Source organism: Fistularia commersonii, chromosome 24, assembly GCF_037954325.1.
Source record: "Fistularia commersonii isolate RoL2024-O1a breed Wild chromosome 24, RoL_Fcom_v1.0, whole genome shotgun sequence".
NCBI lineage: Eukaryota > Metazoa > Chordata > Actinopteri > Syngnathiformes > Fistulariidae > Fistularia > Fistularia commersonii.
The window spans coordinates 11,335,385-11,356,158 of record NC_141307.1 but is presented as its reverse complement, the minus strand read 5'-3'; the positions used below and the strand labels follow the sequence as shown (position 1 = coordinate 11,356,158).

The following is a 20,774-nucleotide window of genomic DNA, read 5'->3' as shown; positions in this document are numbered from 1 at the left end:
TCCCCCCCGCCCCTTACATGCCCATCGGTGTTTTAAATTTTAAATAAGGCGCACAGATAAGTGAGCGGAGATCCGGTTTCAGAGCGCAGCCCGTGGATTCGGTAACCCGGGAGTAACCCCGCCGTACCGGCGTGCAAAAGGGGAAAAAGCTGGGGGGGGGTTCTGGAGCTTAGCAGAGACAGAGAGGCTCCTCTCCGGGCCTTTGTCAAACACTCATAAACCCATCTCCCGCTTCAGACATCACTGTCACCATGGCGACAGTTTCAACTTCAAAATGGGAGGGAGGCTGCAGTTATTCCACTCGTGGAAGTGGGAGGGATGGAGGCTGTGTGCAGACCGGAGGGAGGCTTCAATATACCATGTACAGTGAATGTATTGTAACGTGCATCTGTCGTCAAGTGCTTTTTAAATTATATTTTCGTATGTAACGTGCAGACCCGGCGTTCCCTCTCTGTACGGGTGGGGGGGAGGGAGGGGGCGGGCCAGGAGGGACCCGACGGTTCCGAGCAGTGACTTGTGAGTAAAGAGTCAAAACCGTCTTTCTATATATAAAAAAAAAAAAAAAATGAAAAAAAAATTTAAAAAAAAGAGAGAGAAGCTGCTTATATGGAAACGGGAAACAGTGTTGAAAGAGCAGAAGAAGAAAAAAAAAAAAAAGAAAAATAAAGTAAAGAGTTGTCACGCTCAAAAGTGGTCCGTCTTCTTCCTGTGTGTCATGTGACTCCGGCGCGTTGTCAAGGCAACAGCTCAAACAGACTTATTTAGACGAGCTTTACTTTATTCATAAAGATCTTTGCAGTTCACACGTAAAACAACAGCCATCCGGACATTCTCACGTGGAAAAGGGGGGGGGGTATCAGACACAAGACACACACACACACTCACACACACATCCTTGTGATTACTGGGAATGTGCAATTTTTTTTTTTTTTAAGCCTGAATACACAGTAAAGGTTCACTTTGTAAAATAGACAAGAACGGTGGTGTTTTTTGTTTGTTTGTTGTTTTTTTTTTTTTTTTTTTTTTTTTTTTTTTGGAGCCACGTGGTTCCGCCCAACTCGTGAGGTCCTAAACACTGAGCCATTTTCCTTCACATTTTGAAATGTTCGCATTAAAACCTGCCAGTTCGTGAGAATAAAAAGCATTATTTTCCGCGGAGCATTCGACATTGCCATCATTCATTCGTCAGGTAAACATGAGGGAAGCGATGGCGGAGGGGAACCATGGAGACTATAGCGACTCACAGATCTCTCTGCAACTTATCTTTATATGTACAGTTACATTCGGAATAAAGCCTTTTTTTTTTTAAACTTAATTTCATTCTATTTTTAGTGCAGATACATGACGACGTAGTGCGTAATTCCAACCGCTGACGTGCTTTGACCCTCGTCCTGACAGCGCCGCACCAGGTTTGGAAGAGATCCGAAGGGATGACTTCCGGTTCAAGTTCTAAACCTGCCCCCCCTCCCAAAAAATTGCCCCCCCCCCCGTCATAAATAAGACCCAAACGACTCTTAAAGACATCTGGCTTTCATATACTCTCAGTATACATTTAAAAAATAAAATCAAAAGTCGACACGATGAATTTGTTTCCCAGCTGATCCCAGAGGCCCTTTTTCTCAAGCTGCGATGTCTCTTCCCCATTTTTATACTTTTTTTTTTTTTTTTTTTAAATGAAAAACCTAGAAAATTTGCAGTTGGGAACGCAGGATGTGCGCAAAGCGAAGGAAAAAAAAAAAAAAAAAAAAAAAAAGGCAAAGTAAAGAGTGAAAAAGCCGCGATGGCCCGGAGGGCGTGGGGGCGATCGCTGTGGAAGCCCGACCTGAAACAACACACACCTCCCGCTTGGAGAAGCTTCGCAGGAAGCGCCTCCCTCCGGACCCGGGCTACATTCTAACACCTGTGCTGACGATCGTGAAGGACAAAACTGCGGTCAAACTCAACTGATGGTCGATCGTGTCGAACCGGCGCGGCGGCTCCGTCGAATCCTCGCCCGTTCACTCGATCTGCTCGAAGTTGAGCACGTGGCCGTCGAAGTGCGTGAGGACGTGCCTCTCGAAGAGCCGCTGCTGGCAGTTGAGGGGGAACTGTTCGGAGCAGACGGGGCAGACCTTCCAGTGGCTCTCCACGTGCTGCTCGAAGCTGCGCTGCTCGAAGTGCGGCGGGAAGATGACCTCGCAGAGCGGGCAGCGCTTGTGCACGTCGCCGCTGCAGGGCGGAAAGAGAAGGGAATATCGGAGAATCCTAAAGATACAGTTCGAACGGCAGCTTTGACGAAGTCTGGCGTTTATCGACCTACCTTGAGTCGAAGCAGAAGCTGCTCCTGGCGTCGCCGTGCCCGCCGGCCGGATGCTCGCAGGACGGCTGAGCCGCCTCGTCCGCCTGGGGCGCACACACACACACACACACAAAAGAGGCTTAAAACACACACGGTCGCTCAGGTGTATCCTCATTAAACAGACCTCCCGGTCGCCCTTCGTCTTCATTATCTTCGTCATTCCTGAGGGACGTTAATTGGAGCGTTATGCGAATGAATTCAAATTTTTTTGAATCTTAAGGGCACGCCGCTCGTCCCCCTGTTCACCGAGCGGAGCTCCCTCCGGTCTGTGACGTCGTTTTCTTTTTCTTATTTCCGCCGCCATCGAGGCAAGCGAACGCCCCGCCGTGTGTGTGTGTGCGCGTTTGTACGAACATTGCGTGGCTCCTGGGGGCTGGTGCTGCGGGAGGGCTGGATGCAGACCACCTCGCGGTCCCAGCCGGCTCGTCCGGGCCCCGGGCTGGGCGGGGTGATGGGGGGAGCGCAGGGGGGGGCGCAGGGAGGGGCCTCGGGCGGAGGACGGGTCATGTCCTCGGGGGACGGCAGCGCGTCTGTGGGAGAAAAAAAAAAAAAAAGACGCGGTTGGTTTCCCGGTGCTTCGTCGCCGAGAAGGGAAGGGGAGAAATTGGCGCACCTTTCGTGGCGTCGGCGGAGTAGGGATTGCCGTACTGCAGCTCGGCCGGCCTCTGTGGAACCAGCGGCGGCGGGGAGGGGTCCTGGGGGTAGGGCAGCGGGTAGCGCAGAACCATCGGCTGCTTGACCTCGGCGCCCTGAGCGCCGGCCTCGCGCTCCTTCTGCCGGGACACGTGGCGCTTCAGCTCCTCCGGGGACACAAAGACACACTCTTTGATGGGATGGCGTGGAACCGGGTGGAAGGGAGGGCGCGGACATTCAAACCTCCGACACCGCCGGCAGGGTTGCGTGGAAGCGTGCGCAACGGACGGCGAGCATCGTGGCGTGTTCGCTGTGCCGCGCGGAGGAAGCGTCCTCCGTTGAAAGCGGCACATCGTCAGCATATAGAATGATTCTCGCCAACTTTTCACGAAACCTGAATCTGATCCAAGGAATTTCAAACATTTTGTTCAATAACCATTTTGTTTTTGGTTTTGGTCTCTCTTCAGAAAGGGGGAGGAGGGCGCGCACTTGTTTTATTACAACCGCTACGCAAAGGTTTACTGTGCTGATGCTTGAGCCGCCCCAGATCAGGTTAGGCACCAAGTTAGGCTATGCAGTGTGTGTGTGTACGTTTTTGTCTTAAAAAACATTACATTACATCACATTGCATTTGGCAGACGCTTTTATCCAAAGCGACTTACAATAGAGGACATAGGGACTGCAAATACACCTGCAAATACACGATGCGCAGGAAATATACAGAACAGTGAGCTTGGGTTAGTGAGGTTTTTTTTTTTGACATAGACACACAAACGTACACACACACACACACACTGCATAGCCTAACTTGCTGCCAACCTGATCTGGGGCATCAGCCCAGTAAAAAGTCCTGAAAGAGAACAGTTTTTACCTGTTTCTTGAAGGTTGAGAGAGATGATGCTAGTCTTGTTGCTTCCGGAAGTTTGTTCCACCACTGAGGTAGTAGAACTGAGAACAGTTTTGCCTGAGATCGCTTAGAGCGAGCAGAAGGTACTGCTTGTAGGTTTGTATCAGAGGAACGCAGCTCTCTGCCGGGAACATAAGGTCTTATCATTTGGTTCAGATATGCTGGACCTGTTCCTGAGGTGGTTTTGAATGCCAGGGTCAGGACCTTGTGCTTGATCCTGGCAGCTACTGGACGAACAGAGGTGTAACATGAGCCCTTTTGGGTTGAGAGAATACCAACCGTGCTGCAGCATTCTGAACCATCTGCAGTGGTTTTATTGCACAAGCAGGTCGTCCAGCTAGGAGGGAGTTGCAGTAGTCCAGGCGGGAGATGACCATGGCCTGAACCAATAGCTGTGCCGACTGTTGGGTCCGGAAGGGTCTGATTTTCTGAATGTTGTACAGCACAAATCTGCAGGTCCGGGCGGTTGAAGTACAAACAAAAAAAAAACAAAAACAAAACTAACCCCAGCTTACTGTTCTGTATATTTCCTGTGCATCTTGTATTTGCAAGTGTTATTTGCAGTGCTTATGTCCTCTATTGTAAGTCGCTTTGGATAAAAGCGTCTGCCAAATGTAATGTAACGTTTTAAGTTTACAAAGCAGTCAGATTTCAGAGAATCGAGAGAGCGCCCGCGGCCGACGTAAACTCCATTTAGCCCGCGGATCATTTGGGAATCGCTATGACGGCGGAAGCGGCAATCAAACATTTCCACCTCCGGGACACGGAAAAAAGGCGAGGGTTGCGCTTCTCCTGGAGTGAAGTTTTCCTCAACACCATTTCTGCCCTTTGTGATTAAATCTGAAGTGAGAGCATTAGTACCCTACTCATTACTGTAATGGGTGTCAGATTTGGCTCCCTCTGCTCCGGCTCCGGCGACGGAGGGCCTCACCTTCTCCAGACTTCGCTCCTCCTCCACCGGCTGATGACTTCATTAGCGCGCTGCTATCAGGTTTAACATTTAAACCAGGGTTGGGAAGGTGAAACAGACATGTCGCGTGGCATTTGCACTGTATAATGGCACGGTACTCGTTGGGAAGTGGAGAGAGAATGGGTGTATTAATTAGCGGGGAGGAAGCTACAAAAGCGTTAATAGGCTGGGAGGAAGTTGTTTGAGTCGGTGCATCAGCCTCCCAAAATGTGAGGTGACTTCATTGTGTTGACTTTTCTCATTTAGTAAGCGGAGCCTTATCTGTGTCGAGGTTCCTTCTTACCTCCTGCAGTTGCTCCTTGTCCCTCAAGGCCTGGGCGAGGTTTCGTTTCAGCTCCAACACCTCGCTGGTGCGCTCTGCCATCTGCACCTGGAGGCAGGAACACCAGGGGGCTGTTTACGTTTTGTTTTTTTTTTTGTTTTCTCCCCCCAAAAATTGAGTGATTTCACTGATCGCAAAGGGCAAATCCAGGAAGATCTTACAGTTAATACAGTTAACAGTTAAGACAATTTATATTTCATTGTATTTCTCATTCTTCCTCCTTTCTACTATTATCTATTACTGTTATGTTTTTACTTGAAACTCTGGCACAACAATTTCCTTCGGGATAAATAAAGTTGTTCTCATCTCATCTGGTCAAAGGGACGGTTTAAAAAAAACAAAAAACAATCACATATAGAGTCGAAACATGGACCGTCAAAGGATCCACGTATCACGATGTTGAATCTTATAATAATAATAATAACCTTTATTTATACTTGTAAGACCACTGAGGTCTTCCTCATTTTCTGGGTCGACAAGTTTACAAGCAAAGCAGAGCACAGCACAACAATAAAATGAGATCAAAATAAAAAACAGGAGATATCGACAATTATCAATTCGACATTGTGATATGTTCTGACAAATAGGCAATAATTATTTAAAATTTTCCAGTTTTGGGAGCCTGTCCCTGCGGTCGCTGGCCGAGAGGCGGGATGGGACGTCCAGTCGATCACAAAGATCGGAAGTCTTCCGGTGAATTTATCTTACATCCCCGGCGAGGTGGGGGTATAAAACCCCACGTGTCTGGTGTTTCCGAAAAGAAACTTTTCACGTCGGGTTCGCCGCGCTGGAGAGGTTTTGTTTCTCCGTCCCCAGGCGGCGTGGTGTAAAACGCACAGCCGAAAGCCACAGGAACACGGTCTGGGGGGGGGGGATGGCGTGGAAGAGCGGCGCCGCGCCAGTAAATCGGGCCTCGCTGACCCCGTGGGACGGCTTTCGTGGCTTGTTGCCCGTTCCTCTCTCGTTTCAAAGTTTCCAAATCCCCTCCTCTCCCTCGCTTTCCTTCTGCTTCTCGTCTGTCCTTGGCTTCTTCTCGCCCCCCCCTTCCCTTTCATCTGCCTCTAGGTGTCTATCTTTTCTCTCCCCTCCTTGCTCTTCGTCTCTCTCGGGGATTTACGGCGCAACATTAGAGGGTCGGGTTTGCAACGGTGACTTCCCTCGGCGGCCCTCCCGCTCCTTCTCCCCGGCCTCGTCCTCTTGATGCCTCGTGTAAACAGTCGTAAAGGGCGACGTCGCGCCGCCGCTTCTCCGGTGCCATTAAGGGCCGCTCGGGATCCGGCGAGCACGCTTTTAGACGGGAGGAGAGCCCAGAGACGGGAGGTTAGCCTTATTTACGGCGGCGATAAACACCGCGAGGGCTCGCGAGGGGAGATTAAATGCCAATTGGCGCGTCGATAAACGTTTGCACGCGAAGTTCCCTGGGCGTGCGCGAGCGGGAGACAAGAGTTGGGACTCCCATGCCGCTCACGGCAGCTGACGCGCGGTAAGAATGCCGCCCGACGTGCGCGGAATAACACGGACCATTCCATCCAGGTGAGCGTCAAGTGAAACTATTAGGAATGTCAGTACCTGGCGCCTTCCTGCTCTCGTTCCCACGGACGCAGGCGGCCTGCGTAAACACACCAGCGCTGTAAAATGAGGCCGGTTATAACGGCGCGTTTTCAAAGAAAAAGATCCCTTTTGATTGTTTTTAAGTTCTGAATAAAATAAACCAGCAAAGGGAAGAGGTTTGGTGTATAGAACGCCACGTGGTGGAGACATTCACCAGAAAAGGGTTTATTTAATTTATCTCTTTCTGGGGAATTTTACTGGATCTGAGGATGTATGGTTTGTGTGTGTGTGTGTGTGTGTGTGTGTGTCTCACTCTAAATCGCTCCTCCTCATTGGCCAGCCGTTGCTTGAGCGTCTCATTGATGGCACACTGCTCCCGCCACTTCTCCTCTATCATGGCCAGGTCCTCCTCCACGGATCTCGTCTGCTCCGTCTCCGCCTCGGCGCCGCGCATCTCCTCCACGCCGCCCTCGCCCTCGGCCCGTTCCCCCTCGCCGCTCTCCTCGTGGCTCTGTGTTCCGCGCTCGACTTCTACCCAGCTCGTCATCCTCAGGCTCTCCTCCGGCAGGCTTTCTTTCTTTACGTCTTTTTTCCCTTCTTCTTCTTCTTCTTCTGGGCCGGCTCCGGCCTGGGCCGCGGCCTCAGTGGCGTCCATCGGCGAGTGGACGAGTGGGTCAGAGTTACTGGGCTCCCTGTCGCTGGTTTCGAGATTGATTGTCATGTCAGCAGCCTCCTGAAGGACGGCTGCGGCAATACTTCCTGCAAAAAGGCACAGAATTGTTTTCTTAGCCATTTTTAGTATGAAAGTCAAAGAGCTATTACACTGTAAAGGAGACATAAACAAATTTCAATATCAACAATAGCTTCTGCCGGGCTTTATGTACTTCTGCATGCAGAGATCCGACTATATCCAAAAAATAAACACCTGAAGATGACATACAGGAAACCTGTATTGTAAAAAAAACAAAAGTCAACAATAGAGAAGAAAGTGCAATCAATTGTGATGTATATACACTGCTCAAAAAAATAAAGGGAACACTTAAAAAACACATCCTGGATCTAAATGAATGAAATATTCTTATGAAATACTTTGCTCTTTACACAGTTGAATGCGCTGGCAACAAAATCACACAAAAATGATCAATGGAAATCAATTGTATCAATCCATGGAGGTCCGGATTAGGAATCACACTCAAAATTAAAGTGTAAAAACAAACTCCAGGCTGATCCAACTTTGATGTAATGTCCTTAAAACAAGTCCAAATGAATCTGTGTTGCTTCCTGAGTGGACACTATGATTTCACACAAGTGTGATTGACTTGGAGTTACATTGTGTTGTTCAAGTGTTCCCTTTATTTTTTTGAGCAGTATATTATACAATGATGGAGAATGTATGTATGTATGTATCTAAATAAAAAAAAAAAATTTTTAAAAATATCCAAACCCAAAACCCAGGGCTGTCCTTACGAGGTACGCCTGCTGTGGGCGAGTCTGGGCTCGGGGTCATCGGCTCGAGTATCGTCTCGGTGGACGCGTGTCTCTTTGGCTCCTGAAATATAAAATCACGGAAAAAACCCCAAAAAACAAAAAAAAAAAAAAAAAAAACAGGAAAGTGTATCACTACGCTGGAGGTGTGCATGTGCTGTTTGTCGGTTCGTGGATTTGCACATTGACTGACCCCCTGCAAGTCCGCCGTGTTCAGTTTGGCGACCTGCCTGCGGAGTCGCTGGCACTCCCTGTATTTTTCCTTGTAGTGCTCGGCCGCCATGTGGAGACGCAGCTTCAGCTCCTCCACCTCCCTCTGCAGCTCGGCCTCGGCCTCCGACACAACCATCACGCCAGGTGCCGCCTCTCCGTTGGTACACACTCCCTGAAATGGAGGAAGAGAATTAACAGCCAGATTGATTAATAAACCCCCAACTACCACCGGCATACCCGCCGCCAAGGCGGCTAAAACTGAAAACTGACACGCTTCCCCGTTGTGCGCGTTAAAGTCAAGTCAGCTATTTCAACAGTCAACAAGTCATTGACTCCTGTGACAACTTGTCATTTTTATTGCAGCAATAATAACTGGCATTTTCTTTTCAAAACTTTTCACAATTTAATTTTGAGCAAATTCAATACTCAACAAATATTGCAAGCGCCAATAAAATGTAATTGAATCTAACCCGCTGAAAAATGACTTCCGATATTGAACAAAAGTGCATTTTGTGTTCACACATACAGTGTCATATGAAGTTAAATATATTTTTATTTTATTTATTTATTGATTTTTTTACATTTCTTGGTCGTGCCACATTAAATCATTCTCAAACATCGGGCCGTTTGTTTAGCGCTGGCCTCACTTCAGACGCCTCAGCGCTGCGGCTTCCCGGGTCACTAGTGCGCATGTGCAGTAAACGCATCGAAGATTTGGGAAAAGTCAGACGTCTCACTCTGAGTTACTTCAATTTGCTAAGGTGAAATATTGTTTTCTTCGCCTTGCATGCCGCGGGATACGCGAATGCGTAACGACCGGACGATCGATTAATACATAAATCTGCTCTTATTTCCATTTAAAATGTATTTTATTTTCATAACAAAGTCTGTTAAACAAATTTTCAATCCAATATTTCATGGGACTATAAAGTCCTTTCCCTTAAATAAAAGCACATTTAATGTTTGTCGACAAACCACTAAATACTTAAGAGTTGCAATTGGTGATCAAATGAACATTTCTTGATCTTGTCACATAGAAAACATAAACAAACTTCAGATGTGTTTTTACACATTAGCCTCAATAAAATCAGCCCAAATCTAACCCGCCCAAAGTTGGGTAAAGCTATAGTATGCATAACAGGAAACAGGTCAGTAACCTACAGTGCTTAATATGTGCATCGATAAACTTTTTTCATCATTATTCATCATAATGGGATTTGTGCCATCGCAACTGACAATTAAAAATAAATGACGAATGAAATCACTTCAAATACCTCTTAAAAATCAATTAAAACAGCAATAAATGCGACAAAATAAATTGAAAATGAATGTAGATAATTGATAAATTGTGCAACCACAAGCTCCGAAGTTATTGTTGGTGTATTTAATCAGTTACAGCAGACCGCTGCCCAGGTTAAGTGGCATTAAATGAAAGAATAGCTTGAGCTCAAGACCTCTCTAATCACTAATCACTTTAGACACAACTCATGTCAATCAAATATGTGTTTGTATTGACCATTACGCCAAAGCTGTTTTGGTAAACCTGCTCTCACAATTATGGAAGCATAAAGGAATCATAATTCAAATTAAAATGCGTTAGCTTTTGTTGTCTGAAACTCTATCTGGCTTCGTTTAAGTGAGATTTGTGTGACCGTGTTAGGGAGTGCCATGCTAACAAGTATTAGCAATCAGCTAGCAGTTAAATAGCTGAGTGTGTGTCGTTTTCCGGGACCCGAACAAACTGCGAAGAAGAACATCAGTTTAATGATGTCATCACCATGGCCCACTTGGAATCCAAATTGAATATTGAACCCTCTTTGGCGTGGCGGGACAGAAAAGGATAACGCATTTTGGATTATTAATTACCCATTTTAGTTACAAGTCAAAATCTGCAGCCACATTCTGAAAATGAAATGCTAATGCAATTTTTTTTTTTTTTTTTTTAAATATGACAATTTCAATTGAAATGTTTGAAATTTGATTAAAAAAAAAATTACCACGGGATGTCTTGATTCTTAAAATGTATTTTGCTTTTTATCTGGATAAAGTCACAGAATGAGCAGTCTGGAGGAAGAGCATGACAATGCTGTTTAGATTACTTCTTACTCACTTTAATTCCAAGTTAAAATATGCTGCCACTGTCTGAAAATATAACTGCATTCTGCTGATTCATTTTTATTTGAATCATGATACTTTTCTACACACAATATTTTGAAAAACCGTCGTATGTATTCAAAAGCGGCCCAATTTGCATCTGCTCCGCCCAAATCTGGCAACGCCTCTCCTGCGGCCTCCACGCTGCCGCTTCCTGGGTCACTAGTGCGCATGTGCAATCAGCTCATCAAAGATTCAGCAAAAGTAAGATGTGTCACTCTGAGCTGAAACATTGTTTGGCGTGGGATACACACAAAGTCAATAAAGTTCTGTCAACTAATAGACAGTGTTCGACAAATTTTGGTGTTTGTTGGCTAGTTGTTGAAAAACTAGTTAATATAGAATTACAGGAGAGCGTGACTGACCACTTCCTTATGAGCGGTGCTCCTCATACGGTCCAACTGGCTCTCCATGCGTTGACACTCGGCCTGGGCCTCGGCGAGACTGGCGCGCAGTTTGTCGGCCTCCAGCCGGGCCCGGTACAGCTCGGTCATCGTGTGATCGCGGGCGCTGGCCGAGTCACGGAGCTCGGAGGCCAACAGGGAGGCCTGCTGTCGGGATGCCTGGAGCTGCTCCTCAGCCTGACGGAGCTGCTCGCGCGTGCGGGCCAGCTCCGCCTGAAGCAGCAGGTGACACGTGGATTAGTTTCACTGTCAAAACAAACATCCAAAGGGGCCGCAAGACCGTGACGGATTTCTTTTTGATTTGCATATCATTAACCCTCCTGAGGCACTACATGAAGTGGGCCCGAGACCCTCTTTGTGTCTGTGCTTGTTTTGCCGAGACATTCGGTAACAACAACAACTACTACTACTACTACTACTACTACTACCTTGTCAGCCTTGAGCGTCAGCAGCTCCTTCTCCAGACTGTCTCGCTGGACGACACAAGCCCGAAGCCTCTCCAGCTCCTCCTGGAACTGGGCGATGGTCACCTCCCGGTTGAGCTCCACCGCCTTGAGCATTTGCAGCTCAGCGCTCAGCTTGGTGTTCTCCAGCTCGGTGCTGCGCAAATGGGCCTGCGAATTCCCCATTGATTAATGGTGGATTTTGCACGAGTGTTTCCCATTTTAAAAAAAAAAAAAAAGGAACACAAAAGCTTTCTCACTTTATAGAGGTCTCTCTCGTCCTTCTCGTTCTTCAGCTGGCTCTCCAGGTTGTCTCTTTCCGCCGTCAGCTTCTTGAGACGATCTCGCAGGCTGACAAACAAAGTTACACGATTAGCTCTGTGAAGCTCTGAACTACGACAACTAGAAAAGCAAGGAGCTACGGACGAAAACCTTAAGCGCACGCTAACAGGGATACATAAATACATTTGTCGTACTTCCTACGCTCACTGATGCAAAGTACTGACAGACATGGGTAAGTCTGAATATTTTGTCCCGTTGGCGCTCTGGGCTCACCAGTCGAGCTCGGTCTCCTTTTGGAGGCCTCTCTGAGTAACTCCCAGCAGGTCCTCTTCCAGCTGGCGGACTCTGTCCATGGCCTCCGTCAGCCTCCTCCTCACCTCCTCCCTCTCCTCAGACAGGCCCTGGGATGAGCGCAGGAGCTCCTGAGGAAGGAAGTGGGAGAATTCAGGGAAAGGCGGCCTCTTTGTCGCATCGCGTTTTGATTCGTGTCCCGATATGTATGGTTTCACGATATGGAAAACGTAAACAAAACACCCTAGGCCTCCAAAGCAGGAGTGACATTTTGTTTTTTTGCTAATCAAAACCAAATGGCATTGAAAAGAATAGTTTTTCATGCTACTGCCTATATAGCACACGAATACACGCACCAATTCTTTTTACCCACGACTCATCCTTTACAGAACTGATGGCATACTTTACGTAACTCTTTTTTTTTTGCAGGCTGTTCCACACGCCTTCACGCATGCAAGGTTACTGACGCTTTAGCAGATGAATATCGGCGGTGATGTGCTGTCGAAGAGCACGGGGGCCATTCGTCAACAAGAAACCTTCAGCGCAACTTTCTAGGACTGCACAATGTGGGGGTGGGGGGGGGGTGTTTTATCTTCACATGGTTTGCCTCCTGAGGAAATGCCTTGTTTGAACTTGTCGCTAATCAGTGGCGAAGAACAATAAATCACCCACAGCCAATATGGGCAGTGACAGGCAACATACCTCAGCACACACCCTTCATTCTATGTGTTGCACACACACGCGCACACACACACACACCGCCCGATGACAAGCACATTTGAAGCTTTCACCTGCATTAGAAAAAATAAAAAACATGAAAATACAGTGTCCACTTATCAGTCCAAAATGTACTAAATAGTAATATTAGCACACCAGCGCCCGAAGGCCACAGATCCCCTATGGGCTTGGCTCTGCAAAGATGTATGATTTTTACAGCTGGTGTTTGGGAAGCACTTTAGCAGTGCATAAAGACCTTATAAAAAGTGTAGTCATAAAATTAGCAGCCGCAAAATATGTACGCGGGTTTTTCACGTTAAAAACACAAAAAAAAAAACTCCCAAGGATATTTTCCATCAGGGCCGTTGCGTGAGCCAACACACCTAGTGTAAATGATCCACAAAGGAGCGGGCTCACCCACAAATGTCTCCACGCATACTACTCGTCAAGTCGTATACCCGCAGATGGATATGGCAGCTCAATGAAAAGCAGCATGGATGGAACAGCATGTATACGACTCGGTACTTTATGGTGATTTTGTCGAAAGAGCGGTGGACTAACTCAAAGCAGCCTGCTTTCTTTTTGGGTCCGAACCACCGAGCGGCACTAGAGGGCGATAAGAGACTGGATCCAAAGGCAGGCATCATGGCAGGTTTAGATGGGACGTTTCATTTACTGGTGGTTCACACTCGCAAAAAGAAAATAACTCGCTTATCAAACGAGCAACTCGTGAAACACTAAAATAGAGAATGTGCGAGTCGAGTTTTTTTTTTTTTTTCGTTAAGCTCTTGTGATCATTGCCAGACGTGTTTCGGGTGAAAATTAACCTCCCGCCGTACCGTACGAACAAACTCCGAAATTAAATTGAGACGGAGAGGCACGGAGAGACGGAAAAGTCGCACGGAGAGAAAATAAAGTCGGGGCGGGGGGGCAGTGGCCACTGCATCGCGTGACTGAGTGGTGTTTGTCCCTGAGGCAGGGCTGGGCTTCTTTTTCAGGCAGGCGGTTTTGTGTGCTACCCTCCTCTCATTCCACACACACACACACACACACACACACACACACACACAAAAACACACACACACACACACAGAAAGGGTTTGCAAGCGGGTGGCATAATGAGTGTGCGTACACTGTGTTGTATATGTGAACACACATTGGAGGGGACCCCGGTGAGCGGGACCTGAATGCGCGGGTGAGAACGAAGGAGTGGGTCTGGGGGTGTGTGTGTGTGTGTGTGTGTGGTAGTTTGTGTTTGACGTCATCTTTGTTCTCCCTGTGGTTTTGCGATGGCATCGTCCCTGACGCCAGATGCCCGGAGAAGACTGACTCCCAATTCTGTTCCGGCCCACTGATTCAAGTCGTTAAAAAGGGGGAGCGCAGGAATTGTGCGCACGCGCACACGTAAACACATGTGAACAAACACAGACCTGTGTCTCCCTGTGAGTGTGTGTGTGTGTGTGTGTGTGCCAGACATGGACACACACTATTCCCAAAAAAAAAAAAAAAAAAGCTTTGAAGTTTTCAGACCTGTGATCACTGGTGAGGAACTGGCAGAGCACACACACACACACACACACACACACACACACACACACACACACACACACACACAATCGTACTTTGGCCACTAAAACATCCATTACGCACAACTACCTTCCAGTGAATAACAAGGTTTGATTTGGGATGCTCAAAAAGTCACTGAATAGACTCTTTATTCCCACTAAAAAAAGCATACTACAAGAAAGAAAATGTATTCAGATTGTTGTCTCACGGCAACCAACCCCATGTTCCTCCCTCTCCGTGTCAAACCTGGTTGTGTGTCCGCAGGAGACTGCAAGTCTCCCTCTCCTGCTCCCTTTCCCGAGTCAGACGCTTTTGCTCCTCCTGCAGTTGCTGCTTCTCTTCCTGGAGGAGCCTCATGGCCTTCAGCAGCTCCCGGCGCTCCTGCTGTACCTCCTCCACGTGCTGCTGTGCAAACGCGACAACAATGCAAAAAAAAAAAAAAAAATTTTTAATCGAAATCGTGCGGCGCTTGCATCGTTGTGTTTTGTTTGGGTTTTGACAGGAAAAAAAGGGGAAAAAAACCAACAAAAAAAAAAACACTGAGCTCAGATACATAGCTTGTGCGGTACATTGTGTGCCCGTGGATAAATTACAAAACAAGTGTCGAGCTGCTCTTTAGCGCCACGCTAACACGCTGAAGCACTTTCAACAGGAGTTGAGATCCAGACAAAATGGATGATTTTGGGGTGGGGGGGCTACCTCGAGGAGGCCAGTCTTGGTGGTGACAACTAGTATGTCTGAGTTGCTGTCATCCTCGGTCACAGTGAGCAGCTCCTCGGTGGGTGTGGCCGGCCTGAACTGGAAGGGTGTGCTGGCTCCTCTGATGTCACCAGTGTGGGTAACATAACAGAACTGGTAGAACTCTCCGTCCGACTTGGGAACGTAATAGCCTGCAGAGAAGAGAGCGTGTCAGTGTCCAATCCTTTTTTTTTTTTTCTTTTTTCTCGTCCGTTGCGAGTCTGCTTTACGCCCCCCCCAAAAAAACAAAACACGATAAATAACTGTATGGCTTCAATACTATAGCTATATTTTACAAACTACAATAAAATGCAGAGTGCATTACCAACCTCTTTTTTTATACAGCACAGTAGCAGATAATTTTATTGGAGAACCCATAATTCCAACACATCGTTTATACACACACACACATCTCATAGAATCTTTACCCCCTCCCCCCATCACATCTGACTAGAGTACATAGAGAAGGGAGCACAGAACATCCGGCTGCCAACTGGTTTTACTGACTACTGACACACCACAGCGTGCTCTCATATTTTCACTGCGTAATATCTGACCGTTCCAGGCCCAGTAAAACCAGTTAGCAGGCCCTCATCGTGTGTGTGTGTGTGTGTGTGTATATATATATATATATATATATATATATGTATGTATGTGGTTTGAGAGGTGCTCAGGTCCCAGGCCGCCGTTTGTGGTTGCGTTCCCTTATTAAATAAAAGTGCTGGTTTTTATATGTGCCGTAAAATTGAGGAGTTCCTTTGGAATACCCTGGGTCTGTATAATGGTTTACATAGTCTGTGACAGTGTGTGTGTGTGTGTGTGTGTGTGTGTGTACATGCATGCTCCACACCTTGAAAGACCACTGTCCGGTGCACAGTGCTTCCTGGTTCGTACTTCTCCGGCATAGGAGACCAAAGGAATGTGTAGTAATCCCTGGCTGTACTCCAACCCACCTGTGGGACACAGGAAAATATGGATCCACAGCCAAATGCAAACAATTCGTGAATAATTTGGACAAATGTACACGTGGAAAAAAAAAATCATGCATTTTCAAAACATAATTTGCATTGCATGAACAACATTTTGGTTATGCTCCTCCTCAATCTCCCCTTTACCGAGGTTTCTGTGTTAATCATGTTAACAAAAAATGAAAAAAAAAAGGAAAACTCTCTGTTAAGGTGTGTATTTATGTGTGTGTGTGTGTGTGTATCTATGTGTTCATGTACACACAGGCACACATGGCACAGAGTCACATAAGGAAATGAGGGGAAAAAAAAAGTGCAGGGGGGGAAAAAAAAATAAGGTGAAAATTTTACACAAAATGGCTAGGGAGATGTAACTCTATGGATCTCATATGTTTTGAAGTGACAGACGATGAAAGAGAGCAAGTGAATGTCATAACTCAGGCGCCGTGTTGTAAATCTGTCGCCCGAACCGCACACTCTCCCTGTCTGGTCCGCAAATGCGCATAAACATGCACACCTCGTTTTAAGTGACATGTGCGATACACAGTTGTGACATAACATGAACGCACGTCATGTTGAGAATAAATGCTGAAGCGTTTAAAAAAAAAACAATAAAATACACAAAAAAGAAACAACCAACTGACATAGTTTTTGGTTTAGGAATGTGGTGCACACCACCAAGTAGATATTATGCTTGAGAAAAGTAAAAAAGGAAGTTATAGGGGTCACTTTATTTGCATTTTAAATGAGAGAGAGAATAGTGAGTATAAGTAGCAAGATAAATGTTAATTTAAAAAAATGAACAAAGAGCGGGACATCCCCCAAAATGCAGTGAGCTGAATCTCACACTACTATCCAAAACCCTTCCCTGCTCAACAGGGGAGGGGTCAAAATACATCAGGAGAATAAAAGATATATTTGAAGCAGAGCATAAATCAAAAATAAGATATGGCTCCCAGAGTTAAGCAACAGTGACTCAGAATATCATAAACAGTGAGAGGTGGCAAATGCAGTATTACTTTCAGGGGGCAAATGTAGTGGAATAACAAAGTTGAAAAAAAGAAAATAGAAAGTAAGATGGTCCAATAACTGACAATGTATTTTGAAGCTTTTACTGGCAGCAGTAAAATAAATGAGCTACTCAAAACGTTTGTCAAAACAAGCACGATAAATAACTTTACTGTTTTCCATATCAACCAGTTACAATGGGTATAATGCACTAGCAAATAAACTACAGTCATTTGTCATCAGTCACACTCTGACTATTGTCAGCGTGGAAACGCGGGCCAAGAACATTCTTTCCATCTTTTTCGAGCATCTTAGTGAGAAGTTAGGCCACAGTGGCCTCCTGCCAGTCTTGCCTCTGTACTCACGTGTTCTCTTGTGAAAGAATGAGACATAAATTATTTTGCTAATTGCAGAGTGAAGATGACTGACACTTGGTGCGGGTATGGTGTAGCATTCCAACACAGGAGTCGTGTTATAAAATAATCACAGGCAAAGCACCAATCAATCATTCAGCCGAGGTGTGAGGGAACAGAGTGATGACACCATGATTATACACTTACACAACGGGTTTCTCCCAGCCAGCATGCCACAACAAAAAAAAAAAAAAAAAAAAAAAAAAAAAAGGGGTCCATCGGTACTATTGGGATACTTGGGTTTGTGAGTGTCTAACAACACTGCTCTAAACCAAACTTTAAACGGACGCCTGAAATAGAAATAAACTACCAAACATTCAAGAAAATGGGTTTAAAAAAAAAACAAACAAACAAAAAACAAACAAACCTAAGTGCCTGGTCTGGTTTGAGTGTATACTGTTGTGTTTACAGCATATGCAACAATGAACTTGAGTAATTTATACCAAGAGCATTTTCAACCACTAGGAGGTGTCTGTGTACAACACAAATGTCTGCATGTGTGCCTGTGCAGTCTGAGTCATCCCCTGTGAGTGAGCTTAGTTGCTCAGTCTCTCTCTCTCTCTCCCTGCCTCTGTGTGTGTGTCTGTGTGTGTGTGTGTGTGTGTGTGTGTGTGTGTGTGTGTGTGTGTGTGTGTGTCTGTGTGTCTGTGTGTCTGTGTGTGAATAGGTGACGCGGATAGATGGGAAAAGTAAGACAGAGGAGAATGTTGTCACACTGAGTCATCACTGTGCTGAAATGTTGCCTCTGGAAGGCACACAAAGCATCCCACAAGGCAGTTCACTTTTTTTTTTTTTTTTAAATCAAGATTAGAAGCAAAAAATAGAACAATCAACTAATATACCAAACAGGGGGGTATTTTTAATAACAGCCTTGTCATCTTGTCATCTGACTTTCGTGCATTCATCCCCATTTCTATGGTGGCTTTGGCCCTTTTCTCGTCTTGATTAAACAAGAGTAAATCTATATGTGTATATAAGGTCTGCTCCTTCCCTGACATGAAGCGCTAACCATCAAACAGATTTCATTACTGTTGATTACAACAATTAGATTTTCCAATTGACTTTTTTCCAAATAAACCCAACAGCTTTATCCTTTTTTAATTGAGCTGGCGGATTTGAAGTCAGTTCTTAAACAACAATAAAATGCTCGTCTTTTGACTTTACGAGACACTAAGTTTCCCAGTTCACATTTCCTGTAAATTATGTGTGAGATTTGATGGCCTTGATAAAAGAGCAGAGCAAAGGGTGGTTGACAGGAAGTTGAAAAAAAAAAAGGGAGAGAGAGACTGATTGAGAGGCAGAGGGGAACAAACAAGTGGGGAAGCAGGTCCTAATAAGAATCAGTGGTACATAAGGAGCTCCAAATGTTTGCCCCCGAGTGAGACCTAACTCTAACCAGGCCATCAAGTATAAATATCTTGTTTTTGCGGGGACACACCGGTTTGTGGCGCTGTTTCTTGAAAGTACTGATCTATAATTTGATTAACGACTACCTCCTAATCCATATAATAAACACCGATGTCACAGGTGGTATCTGTATGATTCTGAAATCGAGGGAGAGAAGGAGGAACATGCTTGGCAAGTTATCTGACGCATGATTAATATAAAAGCAGTTAAATTCTGCATAATTTACCTTAAAGATGCCCACCCAGTCTTTTGGGTGGGGGGTAATGTATGGGGTCAAGGTGTAGCGACACTCCAGGGGCGCCTGAGGCAGGAAACTTTTCCCCACATTCTGAAAGATGACGTGGGCAAAGTTGGACGTCTCCATGACACCGACGCTGCTGCCAGGCGATGAATCCACCACCTGGAACGATGACATGGTATCCTGTGGGTCACTTCATTTGTCTGGAGTAAAAACATAAAATAGAAATAATTTAAATAAACAAACACATTAGATAGTACACAATAGATAGTAGAATATAATGAAATATGTATTGTCTTAATCTTTGTAGTTACTGCTAACAGATAAGACGATACATATTTCATTATATTTCTTATTCTTCCTCCTTTCTACTATAATCTATTACTGTTATGTTTTTTACTTGAAACTCTGGCACAACAATTTCCTTCAGGATTAATAAAGTTGTTCTCATCTCTCATCTCATCTCATCTCTCACATTAAGAAGAGATATGAATTCAGACACACAGTAACAAAGCTGCGGAAGATACAATATGTAAGCAGTAGATCTCAATAGTTTAAGTGGCAGTATTCTGGCATTGACATTTTAGAAAATTCCTGGAGATAATTTAAGTTCTTATATATGCAATTAGTACCAGTCAACCACAATGGTGTGGTCATTTCACAATTTTTGGCATCTCTGAATTGATGGAGATTTACTGTTAGCAAAGAGTTCATTGAACATAAGTGCTCCAATTATGCTCTGATTAAATAACAGTAAAAGCCTAATCACTCTTACTTAAAGCCTGTCACAACTTGCAGTGGTAAACAAGGAGGGGTGACACTGCTAACCACGTCCGAGGGCAACACGATATAAAGGTAGTTTATCCAGTACTGATAGATACGCCTGTAGCTACTTCCAACTAATGCAATTCATTACTCTCCATCAGTATTGAAAAACACCCTGCCCTGAAACGTTTACATGTTATCATATTCAGCAAACTTGACGAGGAACAAACGTACATAGGAGTCGTATCAGTTATTGCTGCAGCTGTCTCGCGTATATCGCACACTTGAGCGCCGAACGCATCGCAAGCTCATAAATTAAGGACAGCCGTGCAAACCAGCTCAGTTTAGCCGAGGGGATAATTCTATTTGCGATGGCTAAGCAGCTAACATTAGCCAGTGAACAGGCCATGTCGTGTCAAGTCATTAGCTAGCTAAACATTATTTCGGTGAGGCGGCAAGCAAGACTGACTCAAACGACCAACATTGCTGTTGTCAATTTAAATTTAAATTGAGACAATACCCGTTTTTAAAAAGATATCGAGGAGCGAGAAAGAGAAAATGTCCGTGCAGGCCGACGTTTCTGCCCCCCCGTCCCCGTTGTTGTCAAAGCACTGACGGTGATGCGTCTCTCCCTGAAATAGCAAAATGATGCTGAACTTCCGGGATGCTGAGCAGCAGCCAATGATGCTGAGGGTGCGGACGGAGAAAGAACGGGACTTCCGGTGGTCTCGAGAGTTCCCCAATCGACCGCACAAACACTGAAAATGACCGATCGTTTACATTTATGTCGATTAGGGTTTTAAACAATATCAGTGGATACTAGGTGAGATCGTCGCGCCCCTTTGAAAGTCCCAGAGCCAAACGAAACAAACGATCTTCAATCTAAACTAAGCTTATAATGAATTCATTTTCATTTTAATTGGGGTGTAAGTTAATGTTGTAACACGAACCATCGCTGATAGCT

The 20,774-nt window shown here is 45.6% G+C and overlaps 1 protein-coding gene across 2 annotated transcripts; it reads right to left on the bottom strand.

Annotated features, from left to right (window-relative positions):
* Positions 1-760: 760 nt before the first annotated feature.
* On the bottom strand, positions 761-20,456 carry tax1bp1a (Tax1 (human T-cell leukemia virus type I) binding protein 1a). Of its 2 annotated transcripts, none has more exons than XM_086171769.1 (17): positions 20,331-20,456; positions 19,034-19,248; positions 15,865-15,967; positions 14,976-15,166; positions 14,523-14,678; positions 11,976-12,124; positions 11,681-11,771; positions 11,406-11,591; positions 10,939-11,190; positions 8,400-8,591; positions 8,189-8,270; positions 7,035-7,480; positions 5,132-5,218; positions 2,952-3,138; positions 2,693-2,868; positions 2,300-2,382; positions 761-2,208 (listed from the first exon to the last, which is right to left on the bottom strand). In XM_086171769.1, the coding sequence occupies exons 2-17, from the start codon at positions 19,220-19,222 to the stop codon at positions 1,998-2,000; spliced, it is 2,781 nt and encodes a 926-aa protein (XP_086027895.1). In that variant the 5' UTR covers positions 19,223-19,248; positions 20,331-20,456; the 3' UTR covers positions 761-1,997. The 2 variants fall into 2 exon arrangements, with proteins under 2 accessions (XP_086027895.1, XP_086027894.1); XM_086171768.1 differs by having other exon boundaries at positions 14,523-14,681; positions 20,331-20,451.
* Between the last annotated feature and the right edge of the window lie 318 nt (positions 20,457-20,774).